Source organism: Natator depressus, chromosome 11 (assembly GCF_965152275.1).
Source record: "Natator depressus isolate rNatDep1 chromosome 11, rNatDep2.hap1, whole genome shotgun sequence".
In the NCBI taxonomy this organism is placed as follows: Eukaryota; Metazoa; Chordata; order Testudines; family Cheloniidae; genus Natator; species Natator depressus.
In genome coordinates, this window is record NC_134244.1 from 64040392 (window position 1) to 64058797 (window position 18406).

Sequence of the window (18406 nt, forward strand, 5' to 3'; positions counted from 1 at the left end):
CAGTGACTGGTAAATTAATATGCTGCAGTCTAAAGTGGAATAATAACTGAGATAGATATCTTGGGGTGGGTCATGACTCATGCACATTCCTCTGTCAGATTTGCTTTTCTTACTTCAGGGGTTCACTCAGGTTAGGTATCATTGCTAGAACTAGCACTCTGCAGCCATGGTGGTATTGCTTTCGACATTGGGATGCTCAGGTACACAGATCTGGAAACTTTAAGTGGCTTGATTAACTTCTTCATTATTGAGGTGGGGTGGGGTTGGGTTCAGGACTCTATATCAAAGAAGGAGAAGAAAAAGAAATTATTTTGCAACTTTCATGCTGGCAGAAAATCCAACAGGTAATCTGTAGTTACAGATACTGACTGAAGAGTATATCCTATGAATAAAGTGGTCAACAAGTCACTAGCTATCACACTCAGAGGATGGTCAACCCAAGACTTAATTTCTAGTCATCAGAAAATGAACATTTTAGTTCTTCGTGAGTTCATTCATGTTCAGTGTGCACCACAAACTATGCACCTGTTCCATTTAATAGGTTGGATAGTTGGCTATTTTTTATTGCAGCTGTGTTATTTCGTTAACCTATGTTACTAGAAACTGCATGGAACCTCCTCTTGCTATCAGTAGCTGAGCTAACCTGATACAATACACTCTAACTTTTCAGTGGGAGATAAATAAAGCCTTCATTACAGTGCATTGGAAAACTCCCAGCGGAGAGCCAGGTAGGCTATAGGAACATGGCAAAGCAATATATAGGGCAGGAATGGACCCTAAAAGAAACCGCTGAAAAGCAGCTGTACGTGGGAGGATTTTAGCACAGAAATGATAGCCACCAGCTTAAAACAACTTTCTTTCTTTAGGTTAAAGTGTCATTCATTGATGTGTAGCTGAAAGGAGTTGCAGAGGGTTAAAAAACAAAAAACAGTGTCTACCAAAGTACAGTAAATTGATTTCTTTTAAATGAAAATAGCTTTTTAGATTTTATACTTTCAAAAGTTTCAGCTATTTTTGAAGGGATTATACAGCTCAGTCCTGGGATGCACCAGGGCTATCTTCTACCCTCTAGCTATGTTTGTAACCTCCATTGACTTCAATACGAGTTGTGAATTTTGGATTGAGGGCAGCATATTGCCCCTCTATAACTGAGTGATTTTGAATTTCTTGATATGTTTGATGCTTGGGTACCGTTATTATAGGCACTAAGAGAGACAGGAAATAAATACATAAACAATACCTTAAATGAATGTAAACCTCATGTCTTCCATTGCTTAGCATGGCTGGTTTCATCCACTCCATGGTATGACATAGTACAGTGGTTTTCAACTTGTGGTCCACAGACTGCTGGGGGCCCACAGACAATGTCCAAGATTTCCAAAGGGGTCCGCACCTCCATTCAATTTTTTTAAGGGTCCTCAAATGAAAAAAGGTTAAAAACCACTGACATAGCAGCTTGATGTGTCTGTGCATGTGTCCATCCTGTCTTGTCTTATCTTTGTCCAGTTCTCCCTGCAGTTTCTTCCTGTGTGTGTCTGTTTGTAGATGAAGGGGCTGAGGAAAAGGTGGGACCTCTACACAGCTGCCCATGCTATAGGTCCGCTGCCAGCGGGGAGAGGCGTAAACACCTAGCACCCTCCATTTCAGTGTCTGTGCCTGTTGATGACCCGTGCAATTCAGACGAGGAGTACTATGAGCACCCTTTGTTCAGCTCAGAGTGGACTGATTCTAATACACTCCCCAGTGCTACAGCGCAGAGTGCAGAGGCCTTGTTAGGCCGCGATGAAGGTGAACCAGGCATGGTCCCTCTTTGTTCTTCCTCCTTTCCATCCTGCTACATGATATTCATCCCATTATTGTGCCTCAAGTAACTTGTTTCTGTGGGAGAGAGCCTTTTGGATTTTTTTTTCACATGGAGGTGAAGTCTCTCTGGAACCCACACACCCCAAGGGGAGGCTTCAGCATTAGAGCCAAATGCAGCACTGCTATAAATGGACCCAAGTCCATGGTGGCCAACAGAGATGCTGCCACTTTCACAGGAGTTGAATTTAGTCCATAATTTGTAGTAAAATGGCCTTGATTATTGCAGTGAAAGGAGCAGCTAATTTTAAAAAAGTATAAATTGTTCCTTCTCCTTTTGTGAGAGGATCACTGCCAGAGAAAGTGTGGAAAGTAGGCTATCATTTGATACCTGAGTTAAGCCAGTTGTTAATGCTACCGAAAAAAACAACACCCATCCACTGGGACAGCAGTAGAAAATGACTGATCACCTTTGATTCATCAGGTAGAGCAAAGGAGGCCAGATTCATCCTTAGTGTACCTCCGTTGACTTCACAGGGATTAACTTGACCTACGGTGTCTACCAATATTCCACATGTGTCCAGCTGACAATGTGTTTATCTGGTCATCAACAAGATGGCATGTAAGATAGACATTTACGAAAGTTCGTTGCAATCATTCTGTATCCCATCTCTTATTAGGTTGAGCCCCTCACTGAGTAAAATTAGCAGTATTATTTTATCAAGAGGGTTGAAGAAGGGTGGAATTAATTTTTTGGAGTCAGTTCCTACTCCAGATAGTGAAAAGGGTGTTGGCTTCTTAGCCAAGACCAAATAGACAATGTCACACTCAACACTGTTGTGCTAAATTAGCCTGGGACTTAAACTGAATCTGAAGAATGGTGACATTCTACAGAGGTTTAAGTCACAGAAGAATAGCCCTGAATATCTGTAATTGTTCAGTGAAACATATGAGAAGAACTGAGGAAATCATGTCAGTGACGACCTTACCACATCGGAGAATTTAGCTTGATGCTGAAGAGTGTATTGAATATTATAATATTATTGGATCAGATAGGTAAATCTATTTCCTAGAAAGGGGGGAAATTAATAGAAAAGTCAAGTGTTTTAATATATTTTTAGGTGGAACTACTACTTGACTTTTGTGTGTGTGTGGTTATTTACACCTGAAAATACAGATGCTTGTCCATTCAAGTAGAAAATCTTTTTTTCTGCAGATATAGACACACCCAGTAGTGCAGCTATATTAAGATTGTATAAATGTTTCCATTATAAACCTCATGTTTTGGAGATTGTAACCCAGTAGTAAAATTTTGCTCCGTAGTAAAGCAAGAATCTGTGGTCTTGGTGGAGTAGGAGTTTTTTCCCCAATGTGAAAACATATGAGAAGATATTTCATGTAACTTTTGTTTTGGTAGTGTTTCTTTTTTAACTGTGTACTCAAAATAATATTGGTATGATGGGCTGTAATAATACTGAAAGAGCCATTATGATCTATAATATTGACAGTTATTTACAACATTTAGCTAATTATACTTTCTTTGGACCAAATTGTTCACTTTGTTCCACCTATTCTGCAGCCATGTTATTTGTGTGATAGCAATGAAGTTACATTACATAAAAATGAGGTTGAGAATTGGATCCTTTACATTTTTGATCTAAAATTTTAAAAAGAGAGATAAATGCAAAAGAAAACAAAGCAAAAAAAAGTTTAGTAAAGTATTTTAGCAAGGAAATAAAGATTTTGTAGTTGAACACTGTCATTAACTTGCCCTTATTGTGCCAATATATTACACTTTTATGTTAGATAACACACACCTATGCTTAAAGATCCCTGCAACACCTCGGCACCATGATCTGGTGAAAGACGCAGTTACAGTTCTAATCCTGAATCTTCTGACTTCTGTTAATTTGAGATGAATTACATAACTAATTTCATTTTTATATTTTAATTAATAATGCTGTATTTTGGATAACTATTTTCTCCTCACAGGCTAATGAACACATTCCTTCTTGTGATTTATAAAGGCATAAAATTTAGTTCTTTTTCCCAAACCAGCCTCAGGAGAAAAATCACTTCTTTACAGAGAGGTTTAGCATCAGTAAAACAGGGCCAGATACAACCATTGTTGTTCAGGTTCAATAGCACCTTACTTCAACCTGACTCAGTGAGGGACTTAAGCATGGGCCTAACTTTATGGCACACAAGTACTCCTGTTGACTTCAATGGGACTACTAAGCATGTGCTTAAGAAACTTGCCGAACTGAGGCCTGAATAATCCCAGTTGCTATCATTGGGAATACTCATGGGTAAGGTCAAGATTTTGGTACAGGGATTTGTATTAAAATTCACGGGCAGGATGTGGGCAATAAACAATAAATCACGGAAGCCCCGGGCCCCGACACCCGAGGCTGACAGCCGTTGCCCCACTGCTGTGGGGGGCTGACAGCTGTTGCCCTGCTGCTGAGGGGGGCTGATTGCCCAAGCCCCGCTGCTCCAGGAGGGCTGACTGCCCGAGCTGCGGCCCCACTGCTGTGGAGGGCTGACTGCCTGAGCAGGGGGCTGAAGCTGAAGGCAGAATTTACAGAGGTCTGTTAAAGTCACGGAATCCGTGACTTCAGTGACAAAATCGTATCCTTTTATCATGGGGTAAGGTACTATTCAACCTGAGTATGAATGCCAGAGTCCGCCCCATAATGAACAGTTCATTAATCACTCTTCAGCCTTCTTCTGCTGTGGCAAGAGAAGAACCAAAAATATGCTTAATATTAATATAATTATATTAGCACCACACCAAACTGGGTGCCTTGTAGTAGGTTAACTTACTAGGCAGTTAGTGCTCAATTTCCTCAAGGTCAGTGAGAGGAGTTACTTCCTGCACTGGAGAAAACAGCACATTTATCAAAAATTTCAATGCACTTTGTGAGTACGTGGATGCATCAGATTTTTCACGGCCATCTATCACCCAGCACCATCTCCATTTCCAATGAGTATTCAGGATGTTTGATCTACAGTCATTTCCGTGTTGGAAGGGCAGGTCTGTAAAACACTTTCAGCTCTCATTTTACAACCTAAACATGCTTCTCAAGGAGGCAAACAATACTGTTATGCCTTACGCATTGCCACGCAAAACGCAATTTGGCAACCAGAAAATAATACATCCTTTTTCGTTCTAAGGCTAACTCACTCTCCTCCCACCCCCAACCCCCCATCCAGCACTTGAAATGGGATGGAAGCTGACATGGCCTTGAGGTTGGCGATCTAGCCCACCTATGGAGCTGAAAGTGTTACTGTAAGAATAGTCCTACTGAACTTTGTACTTTGTGTTGATGTCACCTCCTTTTCCATCCCCCAAGAAGAAGACACAGTAGAGAGTCGAATGGCTGAGGAAGAGAAACCAGCAGCTCTTCCTGGAAAGGAGCTGGGGAAAGACAGTGGGCCTGCTGAGCCTTCAGAGCAGACAGCGGGCCGGCTGGATTCTGGTTCGGAGGCCAAAGTGTATCATGAAGACAGTGTGCCAAGTGTGGCACCCAGCGGGAAGAGCATAACAGTTATCGAGGAGGTGCCACTGAAAGCAAAAATACCTTCCTTGGCTGAGGAAGGTGTGTCCTCCTTCGGATTGCATGTGTTTGCTGCAAATGAGTTCTTCTCCTGCTTTCTCCAGTGCTTTCCAAGGCTGCTCCATTTCCTCCTCTTCTCGTTTATTATTATTATTGTTCTTGTTATTATGCTTGACGAGTATGTATCGGGTAACCCGATTTGCATAGATGCTGTATAACAAATGGTTTCCCACCACTGCCGCTGAGTCCTGATTTTTTTTTTTTTTACTTTGCCACGATACAATGTGCTTTGCAGCTAAGCTGATACCGCCACATCAGCCTTTTCCCCCCCATCTCAGATGTGTTTGCCAGTCACATTGCTAATCTATGTATGTACATTTTTTTCTTTTTGGTGCAGAGATCCATCTGGTTTTCTTTTATAAAAAAAAAAGAAAGAAAAAGGGGGAGATTTATTGACTTAGAGTATGACATAAAGAGGCTTAAACTGTAGAAATATTTTTGCTTGCTGTGTGCAGTATTATTATTTATTTATGCTTCCGTGCATTCTGGTTTCGTTTCCGTAAGGCTATTGCTTCTTATGTCATATCCTCGCCATTCATTGCAATCAGCTCCCCCACTTCCCTTCCCGCCTTGACCGTCGCCAAAACTTTGAGTTTTCATTTATTTTAGGCTTATTACAAGTTTATGGCCCAACCGGCTCAGGTACAATTCCCATCGATCCCAGTGGGATTTTTGCCTTTGTAATGAAGTGTGGAATTGGGCACTTAGGGTAAAACCCTAAAATGCTTTGGCAAAACTATCGATAGTTTTGATCAAACTGAAATCAATAGTTTTGCTTGAGTAAGAAGTAAGTCTTCAGGTTTTGTCCTTTTGACAGTATTTCTCATCAGTTGTTTCAGAGGGAAACATAGACTGCATTAAGAAAAGGAGGACTTGTGGCACCTTAGAGACTAACAAATTTATTTGAGCATAAGCTTTCGTGAGCTACAGCTCACTTCATCGGATGCATCCTGCATTGCGTATGAGGTGGTGATGAGCCATATGCTTCCTAATTAAGAGATTTTGGGTGTTGGATGCTTGTGTTTACAAAAAAGCCTGTCCCAGTAATTTTATTTGGCCCAGTTGAGCCAGGTGAAATTCCTTTGGTATTGTGTCTGCTAATATCATGTAGTATGTGCATCAGCATTACCAGCAGAGGTACAGTGCTATAGGTGAAGAAAGTCTCAGTGAAACCACAGTGAAATCAGCTAATGGGCATTGCTTTTGCACATTATATGCGTGGCAAATAATCACCACCGTCACCAAAACACCACAAAAACTTTAAAAATAGAGAGGAGGAAGAAGTATGACAGTTGTGGATGTTTTTACTTGCTACCTACAATGTTTAGAAGGGTGGTTAATATTTTAAGCTAAGATAACCTATCTAAATATTTTAAATAATGATGAACACATTAATTCAAATTGCTTTAAAAATAATAAAGGGCCCAGACCTGTGTGCCATAGTCACGTGGATTCATTGGCTTCAACAGGAGAACTTCTGTGAGTAAGGAGATCCAAATTTGTTTGTCCGAGATTTGTTGCAGCACGTTCTGGAAATATGCATAATTTTATAGACTAGACAATGTTATAACACATTCTGGCATAGATTTCATTATCCTTGTCTCATAATGCACTAGGGAAAGATCAATCTATTGGCTACTAATAAATCATCCATAAATTTTTATATATTAAAATGTTACCAAAGAATATTAACTATGCTAAGAATATAGCAGTAACAGATGTCAGAGTAACATTTTGATTAATTTTAAAATAATCCAGGGCCTTATTTTTCAGTGATGCTGAACACCCATGGTTTCTACTGACTTCATTTGGAGCTGTGAGTGCTCTGCATTTCTGAAAGCAAGGCCCTGCAACTTTGGAAATACAAACAGGTTCACAGCCCGTGCATGTTGCATGAGGTCAGTTTCATGAGAATAACCTGCTTTCTGCTTTTTTGCTAAAAAGCAAATGTAAAAGATCAGTGATATTAGTCAGTGAGCGCCCTTGTTCTACACTTAGCCCATGTACTGTGCATTTTAATATTTCCCTTGATTAAGCTAGATACACAAAAACTCGTAATTTAAAAAGAGATGTAGTATTATATAAATGCATAGATTGTGTATTTCAAGCACATATACAAGGATACTGTTACTTGGCCAAATCTTGCAGACATTTACCAAAGCAAAATTTGTATTGACTTCAGAGTCTAGCAAAGCACTTAAATATTAATTGGGGGATATTACGATTTTACTGTTACAAGTAATGAGTATGAAGAAATCACATGAAACAAAGGGGTATATTTCTCATTTCAGTGGAGACAGATTTATATGTGTAACTCATATTATCATTAATGCACTTATAAAACCTTCTTCATCAAGAGGAGAGTGCAACACTTTCAAACAAATTTCTAACTGAATAGCATTGCTGCATGTTTGCATATTTTCCCCTCTCCCTTCCATTAATCATACCAAGATATTGTTGTAAGCTAAATGACTGCCTATAAGTGTTTTAAATAATTTGTCATAAAACCCAACCAAACTACTTCAGATTTACTTACAGCCTCGAAGATGGAAATCCGTGACCAGGAGGGCACAGGCCCTTTCACAGCTGAGCCATTAGACACAAAGGAACGTGAGTCAGAGAAAGACAGTAAGACTGGTGAGCAATCTAAACATGATGCCTTAGTTCCACAGCCAGCAAAAACTGAGACTCTAGATAAAAAGGAGGCACGGGGCAAAGAAGAAGAGAAAATGCATACAACTGTGTCGGGACAGACTTTGGATGCAGATCTACAAAAGAAAGGGGAAGTAAGTTTTGCAGACCCAGGTGCTGATTCAACTGCAGAGCCTCTTGTATCTCAAGGACACAGGGACTTGTCAGCTGACCTGCCGGAGGAGAGTAAAACAGATGGAAGGAGTACAGATACCCAGATACCATCTAGCCAAGCTATACCCCTGAAATATAAAGATGACTTTACAGACAGCCAGAAGAGTAATCTTGCTCTTTTGCCTTCAGAATCTAGAATTGACATGTCTGGTGCTGCCAAAAGTGAACCTCCTTCAGAAACTCCAATGACTGTCCCACAGAAATCACAACTTGAAGACAGTTGCAAAACAAAACAAGAGTCCACTGACAAAGAGATTGCCAAAGATCTTTCAAAAGATGAAAAGATCCACAAAGACAAAACAGAAAAGCCAGAGGGAGGAGAAGTCTCAGCAATGGCTGTAGATGCCCCCAAACCAACTACAGAGGAAAGAGCCATCCAGAAAGTTTCTACTTGGGGGGAAGAAAAGGACATGACAAGGGACGAGAGTGATGAGGAGGAAAGATCTGGCTTCCTGGATTGGCAGCCCTCCAAAGTATTAGATGATAGTAAACTTTATGCAGAGCAGGAAGATAAAATAGTTGTTCCAGACAAAGCAGTTGTTAGTGAAGCTAAAAAGTCATCTGATGGTCTCAAAGCAGAAGAAGAGACTGATCAAACTGGGGTCTCAGCAGTATTAGATACCAAAAAGGAAGAGCAGCAGAGCACAGAGACCCCCACTGGCAAGTTAAGCCATGAATCATTTCCTGAGAAACCAAAAGAACCTATAGATACAGCTCAGTTATCTAAAACAACAGAAAAAGCTCCTGATGCACCAAGGTTAACAAGTGAAAAGAGCCCATCTCATGAACTTCGTCAAGACGGAGCTGTTGAAAAGGATGCTAAGGAGGATACATTCCATATCTCAGATTCAGCTACTCATGAAATACAGGTAGAGGAGGATAGGTCAGGAATGTCAAAGTATTTTGAAACATCTGCTTTGAAAGAGGAAGCAACAAAAAGTGACATACAGCAGCAAGGCAGTGATTACTATGAACTTAGTGACACTAAGGAAAGTGCATATGAACTTTATCATGCAGATCCTCTAATATCTAAAAAGGAAGACAAGAAATTACAGCCAGAAACAGATCAACCGTCCGGTGTCCCTGCTCATGAAATAGGATATAGTACTCTTGCTCAGAGTTTTCCATCAGATAAGTCTGAGGAACCTAGCTCTCCACAGGAAAGGATGTTCACTATTGATCCCAAAGTGTATGGGGATAAGAGACAGATCCATAGTAAAAATAAAGATGATTTGACTCTAAGCAGGAGCTTAGGACTTGGGGGAAGATCTGCAATAGAACAGAGGAGTATGTCAATTAACCTGCCAATGTCCTGTCTAGATTCTATAGCACTAGGATTCAGCTTTGGCCGTGCTCAGGATCTCTCTCCCCTCGCTTCAGATATTCTAACAAACACTAGTGGGAGCATGGATGAAGGTGATGATTACTTCCCAGCAACCACCCCAGCATTAGAGAGAGCCCCCTGTTTCCCAATAGATAGCACAGAGGAAGATGAAAACATTGAGGAGGAAAAAGCAATAGAAGAAGAAAATATTCAGGTTGAATCCTTGTGTGAGTCACCCTTCCTGACTAAAGATTATTACAAAAATGGGGCTGTAATGGCCCCTGATTTGCCTGAAATGTTAGACCTAGCAGGCACAAGGTCTAGATTAGCTTCTGTGAGTGCTGATACAGATGTGACACGAAGAAAATCTGTTCCTTCTGATGCTGTTGTAGAAGACAGTGGTGCGTCCCTGCCTCCTTTGACTGATGAAAACCACATAACTCTAAAAGCTGAAAGTCAGCTAGAAGACTTAGGCTACTGTGTTTTCAATAAGTACACAGTCCCACTACCTTCGCCAGTCCAGGACAGCGAGAGCTTAACCAGTGAAATCTGCCCCTTTTATGAAGGCAGGGATGAAAAAATGCAAAGAGGACTGGCAGCTGACCTCTCTTTGATAGAAGTGAAGTTGGCAGCAGCTGAAAAGTCTAAAGGAGAATTCAGCGGTGGAAAAGACCTGAGTCCAAACATCTCCAGTGACCCAACCATTCTGGAAAGGGAGTTCGAGCAAGAGAAAAAAGGTTCTGATAAGCTAGATACTGTGCTGGAAAAAAGTGAGGAACAAGTTGATTCCAAAGAAATCTATTCCCTTGAAGATACAAAACATGAGAAAAAAAGGCCTGATGCAATTTTAGAAATGAAAGAAGAAGGTACGGTTGATAAACTTCATGTAGCTGGGCCAGAGAGTGACACTGCCTATGACAAAGCATTAACAAAAGAGGTAACAAAAGAAAAAGATCTTGTTTCTTTACTGACTCAGAAGCAGGAAAAGTCTCTTAGCGTGGTTCCAAAGGTAGCCGAGATAGAAACACCACACAGGCCAGACTATGATGCTATAAAACACGAGATGGATGTTGCTGCCAGGAAAGCTGACCAAGAATACCAGACTCAGCTACACACTGAGGTCAGTGAGTTTGCTGCCGCTGGTTCAAAGCAGGACACAGATTCTGTAAAAAAAGCAGAGCCTGAAGCCCCAGAAGCTCAGCAGCAGCAAAAGGACTTGCCCTCTTTGCCCAAAGAACCAAAGGAGGCCGATGTTCTTTCAGCAACTGAGCCTAGTCAAATGAAGGACAGCACCAGACTATCTGAGTCTGAAATTAAGGAGAAAGTGCCTAAGCCTGATCTGGTGCATCAGGAAGCAGTAGATAAAGAAGAATCTTACGAGTCTAGCGGAGAACATGATCAAATCCAAGAAGACGTAAGTGGAGAATCTTTGAAACCTGATGACGGCAAAACAGAATCTCAGAAACCACCTGTATCAGAAGAAGAGATTACATCACAGTTGCCAAGGGAAGAGCCTTCCATCGAGCTTGCCATTTCAAAAGCTGACTCTGTGCAAGAAGACACAGCCGACATCCAAATGGAGAGCATACCACAGCCTAAAGACGAAATTAAAGAGCCAACTCCAGACATAGCTGAGAGACCTGCAGAAACCACAGAGCAGCTACTGTGTGATTTAACATCTGAGTCTTTAAAAGGCAAAGAGCATGAAGAAAAAGAAGAAGATGATAAGCATCGACTCATGGCAGACATGCACCAAGAAATACAGTTGGAAGCACCTGCTGGAAAAGAGGTGCCGACGGAGGCTGGCCCAGAGGAAGTGCCTGAACTGAAAGGAGTTATTGAGTCTGTTGTGACAATTGAGGACGACTTCATCACGGTGGTGCAGACAACTGTGGATGAGGGCGAATCTGCCTCTCACAGTGTGCGCTTTGCTGCCGCACAGCAGGAAGAAATGGAAAGAAGGGACTCCTTGCCTGAAGAGGAAGTGGAAATGGAGATGGAGGAACCCGCTGACATCCAGGCAGAGCCCAAAGAGGGCTCACCAGAAGCTCCTGCTTCACCCGAAAAGGAGGAGATCCTGTTAACCGATTACAAGACAGAGACATATGATGATTACAAAGATGAAACTACTATCGATGACTCCGTCATGGACACAGACAGCCTGTGGGCGGATACTCAAGGTGTGCATTATCCTTTTTTTAAAAAATGTTTTTGCTTCCCAACAAACCATAATGATTAAAAAGCAAAATAATAATAATAATAAATAATAATAATAATAATTTCAGCACATTTCAGAAATGTTATAAAATAATCTGCCCTTTATTTTAAACGATCTGCTGTGTTTTCAAATTTCTTGCCCCTCCACCAAAGCATTGTTAACATTTGTTACTAATTTTCTGTTTGTTGTTATAATTTGCTCTGACCCTACAGATGATGATAGGAGCATCATGACAGAACAGTTAGAGACTGTTCCTAAAGAGGAGAAAGCAGAGAGAGAATTGCGAAGATCATCTCTCGATAAGCATAAAAAAGAGAAACCTTTTAAAACTGGGAGAGGCAGGATTTCTACTCCTGAAAGAAAAATAGCTAAAAAGGAACCTAGCACACTCTCCAGAGATGAAGTGAGAAGGAAAAAAGGTTCATTTAACACTCACTATTACCATATTTTTGCTGTTGTACAGTACTGCCAGGTTACTCTGTTGTAGAAGTTGAATGTCGTGATAGTACTAACTAATACTATTTAATCAGACGTACAATTACATCAAAACAGGGTGCTAGGCTCACCCCTCTGTTACTCCAGCTTTATGCCCATATGGCGGACAAGGCAACACATCTGGGATTAATGCATCACTCCTTCGCCTCTGCAAACTAATGAATTCATTAGTTCAGTCCAGTGCGACCTAAAGCATCAAACTGGAGGAACAGAGCAGTGGGTCTGGCCCATGGTTGATTTGTTGTCATGTAAAACTGTTTGGGCTTTTTTCCTGATTGTGTGCTTTTGTGTTTTCTTGTCCATAGCAGTGTATAAGAAAGCTGAACTTGCTAAAAAATCTGAAGTTCAGGCCCACTCTCCCTCCAGGAAAATCATTTTAAAACCTGCTATCAAATATACTAGACCAACTCATCTCTCCTGTGTTAAACGGAAGCAGACAGGTGACTGTGCTGTGTTCAGTTATGCAATGTGGCTGGCAAACATAGACACTTTTTTTTTTAAATCTCATGGCTGTAGCAGCTTCTCTGTATTTTTATTTTCATTTTTTCTCTGAGAATATCAACCTTCATGAATAATATCACTTTTCAGTGTTTTGTGTCATTCTTCTTTTTCGGCATTTCTTTATTTCTCTGTTTGTTTGGCAGAGGCCATGATCATGTATGCTTGTCATTGCTCGGCCCTCCAAGTGCCGTGATTGTATCTTGGCATTGTGCTTGAATGTGGTGTTGTAGGAATCTCTATTTTCATTATTTGTATTTATTTATTTATTTTGGGGTGAATTTATATGGTGGGAAAGCGTTGACAACGTAAGCCATGGTGTACATATCCATTAGTTTGCTTTTTTCTCTCATGCATAATAAGAAGACTTGTATATTACTCATTTATACTTATCTGCATTGGCACTTCCAAATCTGTTACTGATGTTTATGACTTCAAGCCAAAACCCACAGGGAGAATCTGGAATGCAGAGTACGACGCTGAGAGAGAAGAAATCTGGGAGTCAAATGACGAATGCATTTCAAGCAAAAATGGTTTTCAAAATCTTAGTATTTGATAGGGGAACATGAGAGAGAGACAACCAGTAGTTCTCACAATATCTAAATAGATATGTCATTATTCAGAAGACCAGAATTAGAACATCTTCACTCCAGTCTCACAGTATTATTCTTGATGCACTGTCAGATTTGGGTGGAAAGAGAAGTATTGGACTTGTCTGTTTTTTTTTTTAAAGGGATGGGACATAATTTTCCTATAACACAGTTTGATACCTCCATGTACTGCAATGCAGTTGCTCCTTATTTACACTGGAGTAGGTGAGAGGAGAACCATGCCCCAATAGTTTACATTCAGGGTATAATATTTGAAAATGGAAATATTTTTACGTTTCTTGGCTCAGAAGTTAAAAATTATGTTTATTACTTTGGTTAGCAAGATATAAATTAGAGTAGTCTCCAGTGTGCTCCAACTAGCTCCAGACCACAACTGGGAGAGTAAAGGTGGCTTAAACCCACTTCTGCCCCCCACTTCCTCTGCTCTTTCACAAAGCACAGCTTAATGAGTCCAGAAGATGTGACCCATAATTCAAAGATTCTTCAAAGAACCCAAAGTGTGTTGTGGGATTAGGGATTAGGTGGCACAAGTTGGTTTAATGCTTTAGTCCTTCACCTTTGCAGACCAGGTTTCATATCCTGCATTGGTCATAAATTAATTTTTAACTATTTGGCATGATTTGATTGCAATTTAGGGAGGCTTAGGGCTAAAACAATGAGGTGTTTCTTCATGGCATAAAGCATTTGCTTTATAGATTTACAGTCTTGGTAATATCCACACCTCTTTCTTATGTATACTGCTATTGTTCCCTCCCATGGGCTACCACTAACCCTCAAAAAAAAATTTCTTCCTATGGCCTTCTAGTCAGAATTGAGGTGTGCCAGTAGAAAAACATGGGGAAGCCTGCCCATCGCTTAGACACACTCATTCTGGCCCTAGGTAGTGCTATCTGCCCCTCATGTAATATATAAAGGAATTCACTCAAATTAAAAACAAACCCAACAGGTAGCGAAAGTGGAAAATATAATTTAAGGACAAACTCCAAATTTATTCAAGCAGTAAGAGTTGAGATCAAATAAAAACCCCTCGTCCAAAACATCAGCAAACTTTGAGAGAGTCTGAATCAGATTAAATTTCATGGCCTTTATAATGGGTTGAACCAGAACCCCAGATCTGAAATTTGGGATAATTTTGGTCTGGAACTGAACTTTGAGGTTTGGGCTCATCTGTAAAGCAGACGAACATGAACCAATCACTGAATGAACAGAAAGTCCCCACAACCTAACATTGGCACATCCTCAAGACAGCTGAAAAATCACAAGACAGCACACAGAAAGCTTGGTTTTCTTTTTCCTCCCCTTTTCTGTATCAGTGCAGTCACTCCAGTGATTGCTGCTGCGGGGGGTAAGGGGGCATAGAAGGATATTTCATAGACTTGCCCCCTGGGGTGTAGGCATTCAGGATTAAATATGCACACCCATCAGGTGCACCTAACCAACACAGGGTCTGGACCCATCCCCAGGCATCTTCAGGATCTGGGAGCTGGAGCGGGACGTATATTTTCCTAGCTGAATGGCGTAAACCAAGAAGTCTGTTTTCCATTCTTCTCTTTTGATGAATGTAAAGCAGTTTGTTTGAGGCTAGTGTCTACTCCCATTGAAATCAGTGTAAGCTTTCTTTTTGGTTTTAGTGAGAGCTGAATTGGATGCCTAGCCACAAATGCCTCAGAGTGTAACTTCGAGCACACTCTGAGCAGCAAAAACTTCCATGTTAGCCTTTTCTGAACATTAAAAATGAAACTTGTCCAAAGAGCAATCGTGTGGGACACAGGTGTCCCCATTAAAAAGTCAGGTTTCAGAGTAACAGCCGTGTTAGTCTGTATTTGCAAAAAGAAAAGGAGTACTTGTGACACCTTAGAGACTAACCAATTTATTTGAGCATGAGCTTTCGTGAGCTACAGCTCACTTCATCGGATGCATCCGATGAAGTGAGCTGTAGCTCACGAAAGCTCATGCTCAGATAAATTGGTTAGTCTCTAAGGTGCCACAAGTACTCCTTTTCTTTTTTCATTAAAAAGTCAAAATTGTGTCCACATTTACCATGGAGTGAGACAGTAAATGAGATATCACAGTATTTCCCTAGAATCTCAAGGGACAGAAAATAACTCACATCACTGTGTAGTAACTATGGGCAGAAGCTGACTATTTTAATGGCAACCACAGTCTCCTCAAGAGTGGGATTCTCAGTAATTATGATTATTAAAAGATGCTCCTTCCTTGGAACATGAAAAGAGAAAGAAGGCAGAAGGAAAAGACAGTTTTATTTGATCATCTGAACTTTATCCTAATTTCCATCGTTTTGTTTGATTGGCTGAAGTTAGAAGACACTGCTGCCTTTGTGACATCATATCATGGATGTCATAGGGCTGGCCAGCACAGTTGCTTAGCCTTTGAACTGGGGCAAACATGCATTAGGCTTGTCTTCCTTGTCTTAAATATGTTTATTGTGTGATTAAACTGGTAGCGGAGCACGAAGGGACAGTGTGACGTCATGATCCAGGTGTTTTGCTCAGATGGAGGAGTTGTTATGCTTTCAGGTAAGTCAGTCACAGAAGCACAAAACTGTGCTCTTTACTTCATAGCTGCAGGCAGTTGGAGTTAAATACCAACGGAAAAAGGAGAAACATTTAAAACCCAAAAAACAACAGTAACAGATGTGGTAAAATGTAATGCAGGAGGGTTTTATTGAACATGTTCAGCTATAAATGCAGAACTAAACTGTCAGTTCTCTTTCCCACTCTCTCTCTCTCTCTCTCTCTCTCAAGCTTTCTCTCCTACTCCCTGAATTTAAAATAAAAGAAAAAGAACAAGACAAACATTATTTAAGAGGGCAAAATTATTGAGTGGGAAAGGCAGCCTTGTTCACAATGGAGATTGGTTGCAGAATACCACACCACTGTTACAGACAAGGGAATGTTCTGGGACAACTCAAGGTCAAGGGGAAACCCATCTTTGCTACCCTGGACAAAGTTTCGGGGTTGGTTTCACAGATGGAACAAAATCGTGATTATAGCTAAGAGAACTCGGCTGTGACCACCCAGTCTTCCTCCTATGCCCACTCCGAGTCCAGTTCTGTGCTATGGCAAAGGATTTCACTAGTAGTTAGATTTCACATAACACGTAGCTTCCTGAGTAACAGCATGGTGAACACTTACTACACAAGTTTCTGAAATGCCCCTCAGCTTCTAGACTTTCCCCTAGGATGGAGTCCAAGTCAAACGATATCATTCTCACCTCAAATGTAACTTAAATCATGTTTCATCAGACAAGAACCACAGGATAACGCTGAAAGAAGATAGGTGCTAAGTGCTTGAATAGTAAGATATTAAACTAAAGTCTCAGGGTCTGATTGATCTCTGTGTTACTCCACTTTTATACCAGTTTCCAGAGTAGCAGCCATGTTAGTCTGTATCCGCAAAAAGAAAAGAAGTACTTGTGGCACCTTAGAGATTAACAAATTTATTTGAGCATAAGCTTTCGTGAGCTACAGCTCACTTCATCGAATGCATTCAGTGGAAAATACAGTGAGGAGATTTTATATACACAGAGAACATGAAACAATGGGTGTTACCATACACACTGTAACGAGAGTGATCAGGAAAGGTGAGCTATTACCAGCGGGGGCGCGGGGGACCTTTTGTAGTGATAATCAAGGTGGGGTACTCCTTTTCTTTTTATACCAGTGTGACTGTATTGACATCAGTGGAGTTATAGCAGTGTAAATTGGAGTGAATACACAGCAGTGAATCAGTGTCTTTTCATTGAGGCTTCTTGGCTAAGATTTTGAAAGATGGCTAGTGAGATTGCTTGAGATTCCTTAAAGGGGCCTGATATTCAGAGGGCAATTGTTCAGCATTTTCTGAAAATTAGGCCCCTTTAAGGTGTCCCATGTTGGACTCCCAAAATCACAAGTCACTCCTCAAAAATCTTGGCTCTCAATCCTAGACCACTAGGAAGAGGAGGACATAATTCTAATTTGCTGGCTAGAATTAATAGATTAACTGGAACTCTCACAAATATGGTAACAAGTATTCTTTTATTTCTTAAGGCAGCTGCATATACTGCATACAGTAATTCACCAGATCATTGCTTTGCACGGTGTTTAAAAGACAATTGATTATACTAAAGGTGTCCAGTAATTCAAAATGATTATTTTTAACCATCAAGGGTTTGTTTGTTTGTTTTTGGGTCTAACAGCGGCAGGTGGTGAAACAAACCAGGCTCCAGGTGTATTTAAACAAGCAAAGGAAAAACTTTCAGTGAGTAAAATAATCCTCTTGTCATTCATCTTTCTAAAAACTCCTTTTTGTCCTGTCTCGGGTGGTTTTGTTTTAATTTCAGTAGATAGCTGTGCCTTCCCTTTAGAATTCATTTGTCATATTCGTTTTTTTATTACAGCCACTTTCCCCGCATAGCCTCTGAATTACAAAAATAGATAATTATATAGTTTTTGATAATGGTTTTTTATTATTATGTATTGTTCGTATTATTGTATCATCTAGGAGTCATGGACAAGGACCCCATTGTGCTAGGTGCTGTATAAACATATAACAAAAGACAATCCCTCAATCCACCGTTGACACACAGCCTCTGAGTTACAATAAAGTTTAATATTGTGAAGCATTTAGGGCCAGGCCCTCGGCTGGTGTGAATCAGCATAGCTCCATTGGAGCGCACTGGAGCTGCACTGATTTACCTGATCTGATGATCTGGCCACTGTTGTTATCTTGCTGGATTGTTACATGCAAGAAGAAAATCCTGCCTCATGATTGGCTGAAAAGAGTCTTGTGATGAGTCATTACATTTCTATTGCTTTTCTCCTCAGAGGTCACAGATTTCTGGAAAATGTTAACCAATGACATCTCATATACAAATGTGCCTCCTGATTGGCTTAGCTGAGGTCATGTCCTGGACCACTCTCCACCTTAGAATGTTAGGTTTAAACAAAATTGTCAAACTTCCCGTCCTCACCTTC

At 40.6% G+C, this 18406-nt stretch overlaps 1 protein-coding gene across 36 annotated transcripts in view; it reads left to right on the forward strand.

The window, feature by feature from the left end:
- Nucleotides 1–18406, forward strand: part of MAP2 (microtubule associated protein 2) — a 340979-nt gene that overhangs the window by 279024 nt on the left and 43549 nt on the right. For 13 of the 36 annotated variants that reach the window (XM_074968034.1, XM_074968048.1, XM_074968046.1 and 10 more), the window contains 5 exons: nt 5157–5402; nt 7947–11789; nt 12040–12246; nt 12628–12762; nt 17629–17690. In XM_074968034.1, the coding sequence (XP_074824135.1) occupies nt 5157–5402; nt 7947–11789; nt 12040–12246; nt 12628–12762; nt 17629–17690 (4493 nt within the window). The remainder of the gene's footprint in view (nt 1–5156; nt 5403–7946; nt 11790–12039; nt 12247–12627; nt 12763–17628; nt 17691–18406) is intronic. The other 23 variants (XM_074968056.1, XM_074968062.1, XM_074968057.1 and 20 more) reach the window with 10 other exon arrangements.